Below are 19,148 nucleotides of genomic sequence, written 5' to 3'. Positions count from 1 at the left end.
AAATTTGTTTGAGTTCATTGTAGATTCTGGATATTAGCCCTTTGTCAGATGAGTAGGTTGCAAAAATTTTCTCCCATTTCGTAGGCTGCCTGTTCACTCTGATGGTAGTTTCTTTTGCTGTGCAGAAGCTCTTTAGTTTAATTAGATCCCATTTGTCAATTTTGGCTTCTGTTGTCATTGCTTTTGGTGTTTTAGACATGAAGTCCTTGCCCTTGCCTATGTCCTGAATGGTATTGCCTAGGTTTTATTCTAGGGTTTTTATGGTTTTAGGTCTAACATGTAAATCTTTAATCCATCTTGAATTAATTTTTGTATAAGGTGTAAGGAAGGGATCCAGTTTCAGCTTTCTACATATGGCTAGCCAGTTTTCCCAGCACCGTTTATTAAATAGGGAATCCTTTTCCCATTGCTTGTTTTTGTCAGGTTTGTCAAAGAACAGATAGTTGTAGATATGGGGCATTATTTCTGAGGGCTCTCTTCTGTTCCGTTGATCTATGTCTCTGTTGTGGTACCAGTACCATGCTGTTTTGGTTACTGTAGCCTTGTAGTATAGCTCAAAGTCAGGTAGTGTGATGCCTCCAGCTTTGTTCTTTTGGCTTAGGATTGACTTGGCGATGCGGGCTCTTATTTGGTTCCATATGAACTTTAAAGTAGTTTTTTCCAATTCTGCGAGGAAAGTCATTGGTAGCTTGATGGGGATGGCATTGAATCTATAAATTACCTTGGGCAGTATGGCCATTTTCACAATATTGATTCTGCCAACCCATAAACATGGAATGTTCTTCCATTTGTTTGTATCTTCTTTTATTTCATTGAGCAGTGGTTTGTAGTTCTCCTTGAAGAGGTCCTTCACGTCCCTTGTAAGTTGGATTCCTAGGTATTTTATTCTCTTTGAAGCAATTGTGAATGGGAGTTCACTCATGATTTGGCTCTCTGTCTGTTATTGGTGCATAAGAATGCTTGTGATTTTTGTACATTGATTTCATATCCTGAGACTTTGCTGAAGTTGCTTATCAGCTTAAGGAGATTTTGGGCTGAGACAATGGGGTTTTCTAGATGTACAATCATGTCATCTGCAAACAGGGACAATTTGACTTCCTCTTTTCCTAATTGAATACCTTTTATTTCCTTCTCCTGCCTGATTGCCCTGGCCAGAACTTCCAACACTATGTTCAATAGGAGTGGTGCGAGGGGGCATCCCTGTCTTGTGCCAGTTTTCAGAGGGAATGCTTCTAGTTTTTGTCCATTCAGTATGATATTGGCTGTGGGTTTGTCATAGATAGTGCTTATTAGTTTGAGATACGTCCCATCAATACCTAATTTATTGAGAGTTTTTAGCATGAAGGGTTATTGAATTTTGTCAAAGGCCTTTTCTGAATTTATTGAGATAATCATGTGGTTTTTGTCTTTGGTTCTGTTTATATGCTGGATTACATTTATTGATTTGCATATGTTGAACCAGCCTTGCATCCCAGGGATGAAGCCCACTTGATCATGGTGGATAAGCTTTTTGATGTGCTGCTGGATTTGGTTTGCCAGTATTTTATTGAGGATTTTTGCATCAATGTTCATCAAGGATATTGGTCTGAAATTCTTTTTTTTGGTTGTGTCTCTGCCAGGCTTTGGTATCAGGATGATGCTGGCCTCATAAAATGTGTTAGGGAGGATTCTCTCTTTTTCTGTTGATTGGAATAGTTTCAGAAAGAATGGTACCGTTCCTCCTTGTACCTCTGGTGGAATTCGGCTTTGAATCCATCTGGTCCTGGACTCTTTTTGGTTGGTAAGCTATTGATTATTGCCACAACTTCACAGCCTGTTATTGGTCTATTCAGAGATTCAACTTCTTCCTGGTTTAGTCTTGGGAGGGTGTATTTGTCGAGGAATTCATCCATTTCTTCTAGATTTTCTACTTTATTTGTGTAGAGGTGTTTGTAGTATTTTCTGATGGTAGATTGCATTTCTGTGGGATCGGTGGTGATATCCCCTTTATCATTTTTTATTGTGTCTATTTGATTCTTCTCCATTTTCTTGTTTATTAGTCTTGCTAGTGGTCCATCAATTCTGTTGATCTTTTCAGAAAACCAGCTCCTGGATTCATTAATTTTTTGAAGGGTTTTTTGTGTCTCTATTTCCATCAGTTCTGATCTGATTTTAGTTATTTCTTGCCTTCTGCTAGCTTTTGAATGTGTTTGCTCTTGCTTTTCTAGTTCTTTTAATTGTGATGTTAGGGTGTCAATTTTGGATCTTTCCTGCTTTCTTTTGTGGGCATTTAGTGCTATAAATTTCCTTCTACACACTGCTTTGAATGTGTCCCAGAGATTCTGGTATGTTGTGTCTTTGTTCTCGTTGGTTTCAAAGAACATCTTTATTTCCGCCTTCATTTTGTTATGTTCCCGGTAGTCATTCAGGAGCAGGTTGTTCAGTTTCCATGTAGTTGAGCAGTTTTGAGTGAGTTTCTTCATCCTGAGTTCTAGTTTGATTGCACAGTGGTCTGAGAGACAGTTTGTTATAATTTCTGTTCTTTTACATTTGCTGAGCAGAGCTTTATTTCCAACTATGTGGTCAATTTTGGAATAGGTGTGGTGTGGTGCTGAAAAAAATGTATATTCTGTTGATTTGGGGTGGAGAGTTCTGTAGATGCCTATTAGGTCCGCTTGCTGCAGAGCTGAGTTCAATTCCTGGATATCCTTGTTAACTTTCTGTCTCGTTGATCTGTCTAATGTTGACAGTGGGGTGTTAATGTCTCCCATTATTATTGTGTGGGAGTCTAAGTCTCTTTGTAGGTCACTAAGGACTTGCTTTATGAATCTGGGTGTTCCTGTATTGGGTGCATATATATTTAGGATAGTTAGCTCTGCTTGTTGAATTGATGCCTTTACCATTATGTAATGGCCTTCTTTGTCTCTTTTGATCTTTGTTGGTTTAAATTCTATTTTATCAGAGACTAGGATTGCAACCCCTGCCTTTTTGTATTTTCCATTTGCTTGGTAGATCTTCCTCCATCCCTTTATTTTGAGTCTATGTGTGTTTCTGCACGTGAGATGGGTTTCCTGAATACAGCACAATGATGGGTCTTGACTCTTTATCCAATTTGCCAGTCTGTGTCTTTTAATTGGTGAATTTAGCCCATTTACATTTAAATTTAATATTGTTATGTGTGAATTTGATCCTGTCATTATGATGTTAGCTGGTTATTTTGCTCGTTAGTTGATGCAGTTTCTTCCTAGCATTGATGGTCTTTACCTGACCTCAGGTGCTCCACCCACATCAGCCTCCCAAAGTGCTGGGATTACAGGCACGAGACAATGCGCCGGGCCCTTTTTTTTTTTTGAGACAGAGTCTTGCTCTGTCACCTAGGCTGGGGTGCAATGGCATGATCTCGTCTCACTGCAACCTCCACCTCACGGATTCAAGCAATTCTCTTGCCTCAGCCTCCTGGGTAGCTGGGACTACAGGTGCCCAGCACCACACCCGGCTAATTCTTTTTGTATTTTTAGTAGAGATGAGGTTTCACCATGTTAGCCAGGATGGTCTCCATCTCCTGACCTCGTGATTCACCCGCCTCGGCCTCCTAAAGTGCTGGGATTACAGGCGTGAGCCACTGCACCTGGCTGGTTTTAATATTTCAATTATGATGTTGAATTCTTACAAAACTATTGGGGTACCCAAAGAAATGTTTGAATTTTTGCTTTCTAAACAAATTTTTATACTCTACTAAGGATTATTAGCCTATTGAGAGCACAGAGTAAAAAGAATATTGTGAAAATCCTAATTCAATTCCTGACTCCATGGAGAAGCCTTCGTAAGACAGAAACCTATTTATAGACATTTTTCACATACTTTAGGTTAAAAAACTTAACACCTAAAAATTTATATTAAATACCATCTTGTGTGTTTTCTTACTAGTTTCTTATTTTACATGTAATTCACTGGAACATTATAACATTTTTGTAAGAAGACATTATGTTTATATATTTTAAAGATTCAAAGACGAGGAGTATAACAAATGCCTGTTGCTTTAGGCATTATATATGTGTTACAGACATTTTCCATTAGAAATCTTAAATTTAAAATGTCTCAATTCCAGGAATTTGGAAGGGTTAAAACTGATATTATTTCATATTTTTATTTAAATTATTTGAACAAATATTTAAGACTCAAACTCCCAGATAGCAGAAAACACACACACACAAAATCAGATATTAACAAGCAATACTTACGAATTCAGCCAAGAACCAATATGTTGTTTGTTTAGTCTCTTAATGGCTGCCTTCATTTCCTGATTCCTCAGAGTATAAATAATTGGATTAAGGAATGGGGTGATTATAGAATAAAACACAGAAGGAAACTTATCTACAGAATAACTATTGAATGGAAAAGCATAGATGAAGATAGCTGGACCAAAAAACAGAGTTACTACAGTGATGTGAGCAGATAGTGTGGACACAGCCTTGGAGGATGCACTGGAGGAGTGCTGCCAGATGGTGACCAACATGATGATGTAGGAAATGAGCAACAGAATAAAGCAGAACAGGCACAGGACCCCACTGTCTGCAATCACCAAGAGCTCCAGAGTATAGGTCTCAGTGCAGGCAAGCTTGATGACCAGCAGGAGGTCACAGAAAATGTTGTCCACAACATTGGGACCACAGAAAGGTAAACCCATGGTAAAAGCCATTTGGCTTGTGGTATGTATGAAGCTAATTGCCCATGAGAACAACAGAAACACAGTGAGCGCTCTGTGGTTCATGATGGTCTTGTAGTGCAAGGGTTTGCATATGGCAACATACCTGTCGATGGCCATAGCTATCAGGAGAGACATTTCTTCACCCCCAGAGAAGTGCATAAAAAAACATCTGGGCCATGCAACCCCACAAGGAGATGGCCTTATGTTTTCTAAGGAAGTCTGCAATCACTTTGGGAGTTGACACAGAGGAAAAACGTAAGTCAAAAAATGATAAATTTGCCAGAAGGAAATACACGGGGGAGTGAAGATGGCTATCAAGTATCACAGTGATCACAATGAGGAGGTTTCCCACTATGATGGCTACATAGATATGAAAGAATATTGCAAAGAAGAGTATTTGGATTTCTTGAGAACCCGAAAGCCCCAGCAGGATGAACTCAGAAACACTTGAGCTGTTATTGAGGGTATCCATTTATTCATTTGCACGAGTTTGTCACAGTTGTCTAAAAGAAAGGAAAACAGAAAATCACAGAGACTAACAAGACAGTGAACCTAATCATTTTATGCATTTTATTATTATTTACTCAGAGAGTCAACCCTTTTGGCAATGTGACTGTTTTACATACATTCCTTGGTATCTTGTAGTTTGAGATACTTCACAGGGCCACAAAGCCAGTGGAAACTGTAGTGGACATGGAGCTGATCAGTTCAAATTTCTCTCAGTTAATATAAGGTGAGGTCAGTAGGAGATTTGTGTAAACTTGGTGTCCGTTCACTTTCTGCTCCAGATTAGACTATGAATGAACATAGACTTTGGGGGAATTCATTTCTAGGACTGTGGGCAGGTTGTGGGCAGGATTTCACTCTGTGTGATTGTAGGACTGACATCTCCATTTATTTGCTTGTTGCCATTCAAGGGTTATCCTTAATATTTAGATACTATCTGATTTCCTTTGTCATGATCCCCTTCCTCTTTTAAGCCATTAACAGTGGACGGGGCCCTTTGAAAGGCTCATCCCCAGCCGGGCATGGTGTCTCATGCCTATAATCCCAGCACTTTGGGAGGCTGAGGTGGGCGGATCAGGAGGCCAGGAGATTGAGACCATTCTGGCTAACACAGTGAAACCCCGTTTCTACTAAAAATACAAAAAATTAGCCGACATGGTGGTGGGTGCCTGTAATCCCAGCTACTCAGGAGGCTGAGGCACGCGCTTGAACCTGGGAGGTGGAGGTTGCAGTGAGCCGAGATCGCGCCACTACCAAGACTCTGTCTCAAAAAAAAAGGCCTTCTCTTCTGCAACAACTCTCTTTTTCTATACTGACAGGAAAGCTTTATCACTTTTAGAAATTCATGTTATTACACTGGACACATTCAAATATTCCAGGAAATCTTCTCATATCAAAGTTTGTGAACTAAATCACTTAAGCAAAGTTTGTTGTTGGTAGCTTTTCTTTTTTCTTTCTTTCTTTATTTTTTTGCACTGTGATGTATCATATTCACAAGTTTTGGGATTAGTGTCTGGACTTCATTTGTAGACCATTATTCTGCCTTCAATAGCTTATGGTCAAAAGTTAGAAATATGATGGTTCTTGGCAGGGTGCGGTGGCTCACGCATGTAATCCCAGCACTTTGGGAGGCCAAAGAGGGCAGACCACCTGAGGTCAGGAGTTCGAGACCAGCCTGGCCAATATGGCAAAACCCAATCTCTACTAAAAATACAAAAATTAGCTGGGCATGGTGGCATGTGCCTATAATCCCAGCTACTCAGGAGACTCAGGCAGGAGAATCACTTGAACCTGGGAGGCAGAGGTTGCAGGGAGCCGAGATGACGCCACTGCACTCTAGCTTGGGCAACAGAGTGAAACTCTGTCCAAAAAAAGAAAAGAAAAAAGAAATATGACTGTTTTTTCTGCTAGGAGAGCAGGAGCCATGAATTTGATACAACTACTTGTAGAGATGTAGGCATAGGCAATGTGTTGAGTGCAGTGAGAGGTTGACGGGTGAAGTAAGCTTCTGTATCCCTTCCTATTAATCTACCAATGACTCTCCATTAATCTACCTGTCACTTCTATTTGTTATTTGCGACTATCAGGAATCTAGGTGACATAGAAACTTGGAAATGCATTCTTAATCAATAGGCCTCGGTATAATATAGAGCAAAACTATAAAAAATGAAAACAATGCATCAGAAGAAAAACGAGCTCACGATGGTATACATCCTTTTAGTTTTTCTTTATGTCTAGAATGTAAATGTGATGTGTGGAGTTTCTACAGATAGTTTGTGACATTGAGGTCAGAATATTAATCTAAAGCAAAAAATAAACAGGAAGTTTTGTACTTCCTGATTTTGTGAAGCTGCCATACCAACAGTGAGGTAATATTCTATCAATTGGTTACACAAGGAAAATAAACTTTCGTCTAATTTATTTATAACACTATAGTCTAGTTGATTACTAGCAGACTGACAGATACAAATATAATTCTGACCAGACATCTGTGAGGTAGAGTTACCCAAAGAGCATGCAAGTGAAACTTTCAATATTACTAAGATGGAACGTTAGAAAAATATTTTCTCTTTGAACCTTTGTTCACCGTGAAGATCAAGTGTGAGGACAAATCCTCATTACTTAAGGGGTAATCCTAATATTTCAGCAAAGGTTTTAGCCTTTTTATTTGTTATGGTCATGGTGAAAGATCACCTTAAAAGTAATGGACAAATATTGCACCTTGTACTTTAATCACTAAACTTTTAAGGAGATTGCATACTGTCTGGTGATACTATTTCAGTTCTGGAGGCACTATATTCCAATACTTGGGATGATTGTTTGACTCATTTTTATTGACATACGGACTTCTAGCTTTTGGTGGAGTCCAGTATAAGAAAGGAATATTAGCACATCTAGCATACAGTGTGTATACTAGATTTAGTATCAAGTAGTCATACTACTTAAACCACATATCCAGGTAAAGTCTATGGCACTACAATTGTCTGAGCTGGAAAAATACAGCATTTGTAGGTTTTGGCAAACCCTAATAGAAGAATAACAATGTAGATTCCTAAGGTCATGTAGCTTGAACCATAGCATTTGTAGCAGAACTGGAAATACATGAATTTTAAATCAGCTCCTAGATTTCACTCTGTTCTAATAAGGATGAAACATCTGATTATGGAACTTATGTTGACTATAGAAACAGAGCTATCTACAAAAAAACTTGATTATTTGATATTAATATTCACTAGAGAGCATCAAAAAAAGGCATGAAATAAACAAGATGACATAATGGCTCATCCAGTTGATATAAACTACTTGCTATTATTGAAGTAGTCATAGTAGTAGAAAAGGAGGTTGTGTATGGACCCACTGCCTGGCTTCCTACTCACCAAGATCACACTTGCTGTGGTGCAATAAATGTCATCAATAAAACTAACCTGAACCCCCTAATCTGGTACCATCTTGTAGACAGAATAACCAGCCACTGGGACAAGTTGATGATATTACCCATTTTATTCTAGATGAGACAATGACTCATCTTCATGGGAAGATACATACAGTGGGCATAGGGTTGCATTCTACATTTACAGGGTGCTATCTAAACGTATATACAGAGTTTAATCAAAGAATTATCTTATAACATATCTGAATCCAAGTTGTAAGTGTTGACCAATAATCATGGCTCTATTGGACCTATCATTTACAGGTTATTTTAAACAGATAACTTTGATCACATTAAAAAAAACTGTATGTGTTAACTCCTCTCCCTCCCATATTAAAAATTTTTGATGTCAAAATTTACACCTTTATACATTGCATATCCCTAACAGATTATTGCAGTTATTATTTTTATTTTTCTAATTTAATATACTTGTTATTAGAGAAAAATGCCTATATATTTTTATTTTTTTTTCAACTTTTATTTTAGGTTTAGTGGGTACATGTGCAGGTTTATAACATGGGTGAATTGCATGTCAATGGGGTTTGGTGTACAAATGATTTCATCACCCAGGTAGTGAGTGGAGTATTCAATAGGTAGTTGTTTGACCTTCATTCTCTTCCCACCCTACACTATCAAGTAGGCCCCAGTATTTATTGTTTCCCTCTGTGTACTCAATGTTTATCTTCCACTTGAGAATGTGCAGTATTTGGTTTTCTCTTTATGTATTAATTCACTTAGGTAATGGCCTCCAGCTACAACCATGTTGCTTCAAAGGGCAGTGTTTCATTCTTTTTATGGCTGCATTGTATTCCATAGTGTATATGTACCACTTTTTTTTTTAATTCAGTCCACTGCTAATGGGCATCTAGGTTGATTCCATGTCTTTGCTATTGTGAACAGTGCTTCAGTGAATATACAAGTTTGGGTGTCTTTTTGGTAGAATTCTCTATATTCATTTTGATGTCTACCCTAGTAATGAGATTGCTGGGTCAAATGGTAGTTTTGTTTTAAGTTTTTTGAGAAATCTTTAAACTGCATTCCACAGTAGCTGATAATTTACATTCTCACTGGCGGTGTATAAGAGTTCCCTTTTCTCTGCAACCTTACCAATATCTGCTTTTTAAAATTTATTTATTTTTTATTTTTTGTAATAGCCATTCTGACTTTTGTGAGATGTGGTAGATATTTCATTGTGGTTTTGATTTGCATTTCTCTAATGGCTAGTGATGTGGAACATTTTTTCATATGTTTGTTGGCCACATATGTGTCTTCTTTTGAGAAGTATCTGTTCTTGACTTTTGGCCACTTTTTAATAAGGTTGTTTTTTTCTTGTTTACTTGTTTAAGTTAATTATAGATTCTGGATATTAGAATTTTATCAGATGCATAGTTTGCAGATATTTTCTCTCATTCTGTAGGTTGTCTGTTTATGCTGTCAATTGTTTCTTTTGCTGTGCAGAAGTAATTAGGTCTGATTTGTTTTTGTTACCTTTAATTTCAGAGACCTAGTCATAAAATCTTTGCCAATGCCTAAGTCCTGAATGGTATGTCCTATGTTTGTTTCCAGGGTTTTTATAGTTTTAGGTCTTACATTTAAGTCTTTAATGCACATTGAGTTGATTTTTGTATAAGATGAAAGGAAGAGATCCAGTCTCATTCTACTCCATATGGCTAGCCAGTTACTGCAGCCCATTTATTGAATACGTAGTCTTTTTTCCATTGCACGTTATTGTCAACTTTGTCGAGGATCAGATGGTTGTAAGTGTGTGGCTTTATTTTTGGGTTCTCTGTTCTGTTTCATTGGCCTGTGTGTCTGTTTTTGTACAAGTACCATGCTGTTTTGTTTACTGTAGCCTCATATATAGCTTGTAGTTGGGTAGAGTGATGCCTCTTGCTTTGTTCTTTTTGATCAGAATTGATTTAGCTATTTGGGCTCCTTTTGGGGTTTCATTTGAATTGTAGAATACTTTTTTCTAAGTCTGTGAAACATAAAATTGATAGTTTTATAGAAATAGTACTTAATCTGTAAATTGCTTTGGGCAGCTATTTAATGGCTATTTTAATGATATTGATTCTTCTAATCTATGGGCATAGGATTTCTTTCCATTTGTTTGTGTCATCTCTGATATATTTCAGCAATGTTTTGTAATTCTCATTTCAGAGATCTTTCACCTCCCTGTTTAGCCATATTTCTAGGTATTTTATTCTTTTTGTGGCTTCTGTGAATGAAACTGCATTCTTGATTGGGGTCTCAGCTTGGACATTATTGGTGTATAGAAATGCTAATAATTTTTGTACATTGATTTTGTATCCTGAAACTTTACTGAAGCTGACTTTCAGATCTAGAAGTCTTTGGGCAGAGACTCTGCAGGTTTTCTAGGTATAGAATCATATTATTTATGAGGAGAAATAGTTTGACTTTCTCTTTTGTTATATTTATTTCTCTCTCTCACCTGATTACTCTGGCTAGGACTTCCAGTACTATGTTGAATATAAGTGATGAGAGTGAGCATTCTTATCTTGTTCCATTTCTCAGAACGAATGCTTCCAGCTTTTTCCCATTCAATATGACGTTGGCTGTCAGTTTACATATATGGCTCTTATTATTTTGAGGTATGTTTCTTTGATGGCTTGTTCGTTGCATTCTTTTGACATGAAAGGATGTTGAATTTTATCACAATCTTTTTCTGTGTCTGTTTATATGATCATGTGGGTTTTGTTTTTAGTTCTGTTTATGTGATGAATCACATTTATTGATCTGCATATGTTGAACCAGCCTTGCATTGCAGGAATAAAACCTACTTGACTGTGGTGTATTAGCTCTTTGATATTCCACTAGATTTGATTTCCTCATACTTTGTTGATGATTTGTATATCTATGTTCATCAAGGATATTGGCCTGAAATTTTCTTTCTTTCTTGTGTCTCTGCCAGGTTTTGGAATAATGCTGGCCTCATAGATTAAGTTAGGGAGGAGTCTCTCCTTTTTGATATTTTGGAATAATTTCAGTAGGACTGGTACTAGCTCTTTTTTTAAAATCTGGTAGAATTTGGCGTGAAATCATCTGGTCCAGGGTTTTTTCTGATTGGTAGATTTCTGTATTACAGATTCAATTTCAGAACTTGTGAATTAATTTTTTATGAGACAAGGTCTTATTCCATCATCCAGGATGGAGTGCAGTGGCGTAATGATAGCTCACCAAAGTCTCAAAATCCTGGGCTCAAGCAATCCTTGCATTCAGCCTCCTGAGAGTACTATTTTTTAATGGCCATGCTAAGTATGTAGGTAGTTTATACAGCTTGATTAGAGTATTCAAATATATTGAGTTAGACTGTACATTTATTTTTATCAGTGAGTTTTATACCTTCAGATTTTTTATACTACTTAGTAGTTTCCTTGTCTTTCATTTTGAAGAGTTCCTTTTAGCATTTGTAAGATAGGTATGGTATTAATAAACTCTCTTAGCTTTCATTTGTCTGGGAAAGTCTTTATGTATCCTTCAACACTCAAGTATTGCTTTGCTGGATACAGTATTCTTGGCTGATAGGCTTTTTTCTTTAGTATTTAAATATATCATCCCAACTCCTCCTTGCCTATAAGACTTTTTTTGTTTTTGTTTTGAGAAGCCTGCTGCCAGGTATATTGGAACTCTCTTGTATGTTATTTGTTTCTTTTCTCTTGTTTCTTTCAGGATTCCCTCTTTGTCTTTCATCTTACACAGTTTAATTATACTATATCTTTTGATACTGTTATTGGGATTGCATCTGACTTGGTGTCTTTTGTCCCTGAGTAGTTATATCTTTCTCTAGGTTTGTAAGTTTTCTGTTTTTTTTAAATAAGTTTTCTAACTCTTTGTCTTTTTCTACTCCCTTCTAAACACCAGTAACCCAAATATCTGCTCTTTTAATGTTGTCCCATAAATCCTACAAACTTTCTTTGTTCCTTTTAATTCTGTTTTGTTTTTTCTTCTCAGATCGTATATTTTTAAATAGGCTGTCTTCCTAACTCACTGATTCTTTTTTATGCTTGACCTATTTTTGCTACTGATGCTTTCAGCTGCATTTTTTATTTCATTCCTTGTATTTTGCGGGTCCAAAGTTACTGTTTGATTTTTTATTATCATTTTAATCTCTATGTTAAATTTCTCTGACAAATTTAAAAACTGTCTCTGAATTTTCTTTAAGTTAACTGAGCTTCCTTAAAAACAGGTAGTTTGAGTTATTTGTCAGGCAGATCATAGATCTCCATCTCTTTAGGGTCAGCAGTTTGCATCTTATTTTATGCCAGTGATGTCAGTTTCTCTGGTTTTTCTTGATCCTTGTGGTCATGTTTCAATGTCTGTGAATTGGATGACATAGGAATGTATTGCAATCTTTGCAGTCTTGCTTTTCTGTGATTGCCCTTCTACAGTAGGCATGTTCAGGAATATTGAGAAGACAGTTGTGGTTCAATAGCCTGTGGCTATTGAAGTCATTGTCAGCACTGCAGTGACTTCAGCTGTTACAGGCTTAGAAACCACAAGGTCCATAGTGGCTGGTGTTGCCCAAGCTGGAGTCCCATGAGGAGTTGGAGGTAAGGTGAGGGTTTGCTTCTGGATTCTCAGACGCAGCCCTGTTACCTGGAATGCTGACAGGTTTGGCTTTCTCCAAGTTTCTGAGAGGCCTTACACTACATCATTTGATAAGTCTCTGGGTTGGCCATACTACAAATGACTACAATGAGCTGGAAATAAACACAGGGTTGTTTCTAGCCTAGAGTTGAGACTGATATCTTTAGACCTGTCTTCATAGTCACAGACAGCCATGTCTCCCAGGGAGTTACAGGGTGAGCAGGCCTGCTCTCAGACTGCAGTTAAGAAGAAATGAAATCAATTTATAGGGCTCTTTGAAGATTCACAATGTGATCAAAATCAGGGCATAAAACTGCAAAACACTATTGAACTTTCCTTTCCAAGTCTCCAGACAGGCAGAGGTGTTGTTAGTCTGTAGACAAGAGGAGCCAGGACTAAGATCTAGGGATGTTTGAGGACACATTGAAGGAAGAGGCTGGAAAGCACAGGGGCTCAGCTTAGTGTATCTCTTGGCAGGACCTTGACTGAGTAGAACTTCTCCCAGACCACAGCTGGGAGGGACTAAAACTAACCTTCAGGGTAATTCAGAATCTGCTGTGAGACTGTTGTTGGCAAACCCAATCCAGTAACGCCAATGGGCAAGATTCCTAGAAGTGCCCTATGTGGGCAGTACTGCTTGCATAGTACAGTTGAGAGGGGCTGGAACTGGCATTCATGGTTCTTTCTGAAACTTCTGTGGCATGGAGTCTGGCAAACCTGCCCAGGTATATCTCCCAGGAGTTATCTGCACAAGCAGAATAACTCTGGTGCTGCAGCAGAGAAGGGCTGAGGCCAAGAAAAGGCCCCTTCAGGATCTTCTGTGGGTGGGATGCCAGTAAACCTGTCCGAATGGCTCAGATAGGTGTGTCACCCAGTAATTCCCTGCACAGGTAGGATATTTCTGACTATGGCAAAAAAAAAAAAAGTGAAACTGGGACAGGACCCCTTCAGGATCTGTTGTGGGTCAAAGGCTGGCAAGCCTGTACCAATGGCTCAGATGACTGTGTCAGAGTGGGGCAGCTCTTTAGCTGCCACAGAGGAAGGCTGAAGCCAAGCCAAGGCTCCTGCAGAATCCACTGTTGGACAGAGGCAAGCAAATCCACCCTGGTGGTCCAGAGTGTATATCTGTGGGAGGGTATTCCCAGGCTGTAACAGAGAGGTACTGGAACCCTACATCCCCTTTAGAGTTTGCTGTGGGACAGAGGCCAGCAAGCTTGTCTATCCCAGTGGTTCAATAGGGTGTGCCTACCTCTGGGTCTTTGTGTGAGTTGCACTATGCTAGGACCAACACTAATGGGGCTGGAACTGAGTTACATGTTAACTTTCAGGTCTACTGCTGACACTGATTTCAGTGATAAGAGCCTATCTACTGAGGCACACTGGTGCTTGTGATTCCTTCTGGCCCCTTTGGCAGATAGTTTTGGTTGTGGGCTCTAAGCCACTTGGGGCTGTAGCCAATCCCTTCAGAAAATGTGGCCATTTCCAGGTTTGAACCCAGTAAAATGATTAGCAGGTCTGCCACCTGGATGTGGGTCTGCTCCCTCCAAACAGCCATCCTAGGTTTTGGGATCTATTGGTGTTCCACAACCTTCTGCCTGAACCCAAAGACTCCTTCTAAGAGACTTTTTTCTGTGAATGGGTTCAGAATTCTTATTATGGGAGGATATGAGTGGGTTGCCATTGTGGCTAATGTCACTCCAAGTCAGATTCTTGAGCTATGTGGCTGAGGCTCAAAGATCAATCTCTATGAAAGTACTTTATTTTTAGTGAGGATTTGTCTTTACTTCTGCCATACACTTCTTAGAAAAGCATTTACTTTAATCTTCATGAATCAAGGTTGCGACAGATGTTTTTTCTTGGTGTCTGCTTTTGATAGGCTGGCTTTCTTACACTTTTTTTTCAGAGTCTGAGCCCTCAGCATTGCCTCCAATCTATTCCCTCCCTGTTCACCCTCAAAGTACAATGCACAGTGCTTTCCCCATTTCAAACTTCTATTTGTAGAAGCTCTAGGCAATGGATGTGTAGATGTTCTCAGAGAGGGCAATGGTTCAGTGCTGTTTTACCTTCCTGGAATGGAATTCAAGTTTTATACTGGGCCTCAGGTGTGATTTACTTTAATTTTTTTTCAATAGCTTTAAGTGATTTAAAAGATGTTTTAAATAATTTTAGCAAAATAGATATTTTGTAACTAAAACGTTTTAGGATCCTGAGTGTGCTATACTGACAGATACAAAAATCTTACACAGTATTTTATCAACTAGAATATAATCTTATCTACCAGCCAATGCATATTTTACCTTTTAAATGATGGAAATTTCCTTAATATGGGGGGTGTATAATGTATGACTGTGAAGTTTCTTGTTGCTGCAGTTTACTATGTAGCAAAGAGTCCAATGTAGTTTGTAATAGCAAGTATTCTAAACTTGCAGTATTTCTTCTCCCGTTTGCTTTAAATTTATTATGTATTTAATTCTTTTTGGATTTAGTTACAGAGCTCTAATCCTTGTAGTTCCATTATTGAAGTATACGAGCACCATATGCCTTGTGTATTTCTAATATTTTTAACACATCACATCTCACAGTAAGAATACATGTTCTCCATAGTAGTAAGTTAAATTGAATATTATTATTCTAGAATATGATTATTTCATTTTTTCTTTATTCAATATGCATGAACTACTATGTATCAATATCTGTGCTAGATATTAGAGATCTATAGAATTCATAGGCTAAGACAAAGCAAATATTAACGTATAATTACACAAGCAATTATTACCATAATATATGAGAAGGATGGAAATTGTAGCATGCCATAAATGAGTAAAATAAAGAAATCTAAACTGGCCAAGAACATGTGGGAAAAGTGATCTAAAATATAATATTTCATCTGGGTCTTCTGAGAGGTTGTTACCTTGGTGAAGAGGAGATGAAAGATTCTTTTACATAAAGGGAAGAGTTTAGAAAAAGTCAGTTAACAAGATGTCTGGTGTTTTGGAGAAAAAAGAAGGCCAGTATAACTCTACTATTATGGAAAAGAATAGATTGGAGCAAAATTCCAGAAGCAAGCCATATTATGAAGGCCAGTTGAGAATTTGAACCTAAGTCTTCATGCCATAAGATAGTTTTAATCCAGAAAATGACATTGAGAATTGCATTTTTATGACCTAACTCTGACTGCTTGTAGAGAATGCATTGAATGGAAGAAAGGATTTATGTAACTGATTTAGGATTAATTACAAAGCTCTATCACCTAGCACAAGCAAGAAATGATGGTGTCTTTAATTAAGAGAAAATAAGCTTAATTATCAATGCATACTATTTCAAATTTTGAATGCACTTCTCACTTCCCTCTCCCACATGCACAAACATCAGATTTAGCTTATAAATCAAGAAGGGTTAGAATCCTACCAGAGGAAAATTTAGCTGTAATTTTATGTAAAGCCCTTAAAAAGGTAAAGCTACATGGTATATTACACAAAATAAAAAGGATTTTGTTTTTATTTTTATTTATTGAAGTTTGAAAGTCAGCTGTGTTTACTTATATTCCTCAGAGCATTTGGTTTCAAAAAGGGCTGTTCGTTTGTAGTTCTACTGAAATTGTTCTTCCATTGGGTTTTTTCTCTGGCATCTTACAGTCACTGTGCTGTTGAATTTGTGGACTCATTCTTACTTTTTGCCTCCATTGATTCAAGAAATTAGAATTCTGTTTTCTCCATTAATATTATTTAATTCATGACGTGTTCATGATACCTCATTTAATAATAGTATAAATTTATGAATAACATTAATTATCAATATATATTAAAATAACCTCTAATATTCATATATTCATTTATTCATTTACAGTTGTTTCTTTATTAATGAATATATTGAATGCATATGATAAAAATCTTCAATAATCTTTTTATGTTTATTTATATCTATTTTTATGTCTATTTTGCTACAGATCTCCAATTATCCTTGTGTTTATAAAAGTCTTAAATGTAAAATTTAAAGTAATTTAGTATTGTCTTTATGCATTAATTATTACTATAACAAGAAAAGTGAAATGATGCATTATACATAATCTATTCAAACTATCTTATCATAGCATTTAAAAGTTAATTATATAGTGCTAACAACTAGAAATTCTATGCAGAACTAACATATTGGAACCATAATTTTCTTATGGCCTCTTGCATTTTCTTATTTCTCAGGGTGTAAATAATCGGATTCAGTAAGGGCGTGATAACTGTATAAAATACAGCAAGAGTTTTATTGCTTGCCAAACTACTGAATGGCCAAGCATAGATAAAAATACAAGGTCCAAAGAACAGAGTGACCACAATGATGTGGGCAGACAATGTGGACAGCGCCTTGGAGAGCCCATCTGATGATTTTTTTGGTACACTGACCAGGATGACAATGTAAGAAACAAGCAAGAGGATGAAGCAGGTGAAAGAGAGCAGCCCACTGTCAGCAATGACAAATAATTCTAGGGTGTATGTTTCAACGCAAGCAAGCTTGATCACAAGGGGAAGATCACAAAATATGTTGTTTATGACATTGTGGCCACAGAAAGGCAAGTTCATTGTTAAAACTATCTGGCTTATGGTGTGTATAAAACCAATTATCCATGAAAGTATCGCAAACCCCTTTAGCAGCCTGTGGCTCATGATTGTCCTATAGTGTAGGGGTTTACATATGGCTACATACCTGTCAAAGGCCATGATTATCAGAAGAGTCATCTCAGCACCCCCAAAGAAGTGCATGAAGAACATCTGGGTCATGCAGCCCCACACAGAGATTGTCTTGTGTTCAGTGAGCAAATCTATGATCATCTTGGGTGTTGTGGCAGTGGAGAGACACATGTCCAAAAAAGAGAGATTTCCAAGGAGAAAGTATAAGGGAGAATGAAGGGTCGAACTATATGTCACTGTGACCATAATGAGAATGTTTCCCACCACAGTAGCACCGTAGATCAAGGAAAATGTCACAAAGAAGAAAATTTGAGGTTCCCATCGTCCAGAAAATCCTAGTAAAATAAACTCGGTCACTAGAGATCCGTTTTTAAGATCCATTTACTCAAAAAGTTTCCAGAAGTTCTTTATATACAAAGAGAATTAAAAAATAAGTCACAGTTAACACCAAAATTTTCTTATTTCTATTAGTTGTGGATAATAATTGATGAAATGAGATCATATAATTTTAAATATATCAACACAGAGATTAGCTTATGTATCACTTTGAAACAATTAGTATGCAGTAATTGCAAATCATTTGAAGAAGTAGAGGTTCCATTTTCTATTGTTTATTCCATAAAATGATACTCTTATCAATGGATCTTGACTTTCTTGCTCATTTGTTCACATATAAAGATTAAATACTAATTAATTACTTTTTATTTTGCCTTTCATTTTTATAGTATTCTGTACCTACACTTCTTGAGATTGTGTTATCCCAATATATAAGGAATACAAGATTTAGAAAATGAAGAATTACATTGTTCTACATCTCTGAAGTAATTTATGAAGGTTTTCCTATGGTTCTAAACTAAATAAGCAAACAAACAAAAAAAGCACACACACACAAATCAGGAGCTAATTATACATGGAAGAAAGTATATAAATTTATTTAAAATAATATTTTTTAATATACAGGTATACCTCTTTTATTGTCTTTCACTTTATTGTGCTTTGCAGTTGTTTAAAGTTTTATAAACTGAGGGTTTGTGACAACCCTGCATCCAGCAAGTCTATTGGCACCGTTTTTCCAACAGTATGTGCTCACTTTATGTCTCTGTGTCACATTTTGGTAATTCCCAAAATATTTATTTCAAACTTTATTATTATTATTACACATGTTATTTGATCTGTGACCAGTAGTCTTTTATGTTACTATTTTAATTATTTTGGGGCACCTCAAGCCATGCCCATGTAGAATGGCAGACAATTGATAAAAGTTGTTTCTAACTGCTCCACCAACCTATTCTTCTCTCATCTCTCTCCTTCTCTTCAGGCCTCTCTATTCTTTGAGACACAACAATATTGGATTTAGACCAATTAATAGCTTTGCAATAGCCTCTAAGTGCTCGAGTAAAAGGAAAACTTGCATGTCTTTTACTTGAAATAAACTAAGAAAAAACTGGAGACAGTAAAAGGATCAGTGGTTTCCAGGGGTTTGAATGAAGAAGGAGAAATGAAGAAATAAGAGAAGCACAGGGAATTTGTAGGGTATTGAAACAATTCTGTATCTACTATACTTAGGTACAGATTTTAACATATTTGTCAAAACCCATAGCATGTATAACATCAAGAGTAAATCCTAATGTAAACTACAAATCTGGGGAGACAATGATGTGCAATGTAGGTTCACCAGTGGTAATGAATGTACCACTCTGGTTCAGGTTGTTAATGGTGGGGGAGACTGTATGTGGCA

At 37.1% G+C, this 19,148-nt stretch overlaps 1 protein-coding gene across 1 annotated transcript; it reads right to left on the bottom strand.

Moving 5' to 3' along the window:
- Positions 1-16,861: 16,861 nt before the first annotated feature.
- On the bottom strand, positions 16,862-17,791 carry LOC100593660 (olfactory receptor 4L1). The gene has a single exon (XM_012503755.1). The coding sequence runs from the start codon at positions 17,789-17,791 to the stop codon at positions 16,862-16,864; it is 930 nt and encodes a 309-aa protein (XP_012359209.1).
- Positions 17,792-19,148: the final 1,357 nt, after the last annotated feature.

This window comes from Nomascus leucogenys, chromosome 20 (assembly GCF_006542625.1).
Source record: "Nomascus leucogenys isolate Asia chromosome 20, Asia_NLE_v1, whole genome shotgun sequence".
NCBI classification, from domain to species: Eukaryota; Metazoa; Chordata; class Mammalia; order Primates; family Hylobatidae; genus Nomascus; species Nomascus leucogenys.
This window is presented reverse-complemented; position numbering and strand designations above follow the sequence as displayed.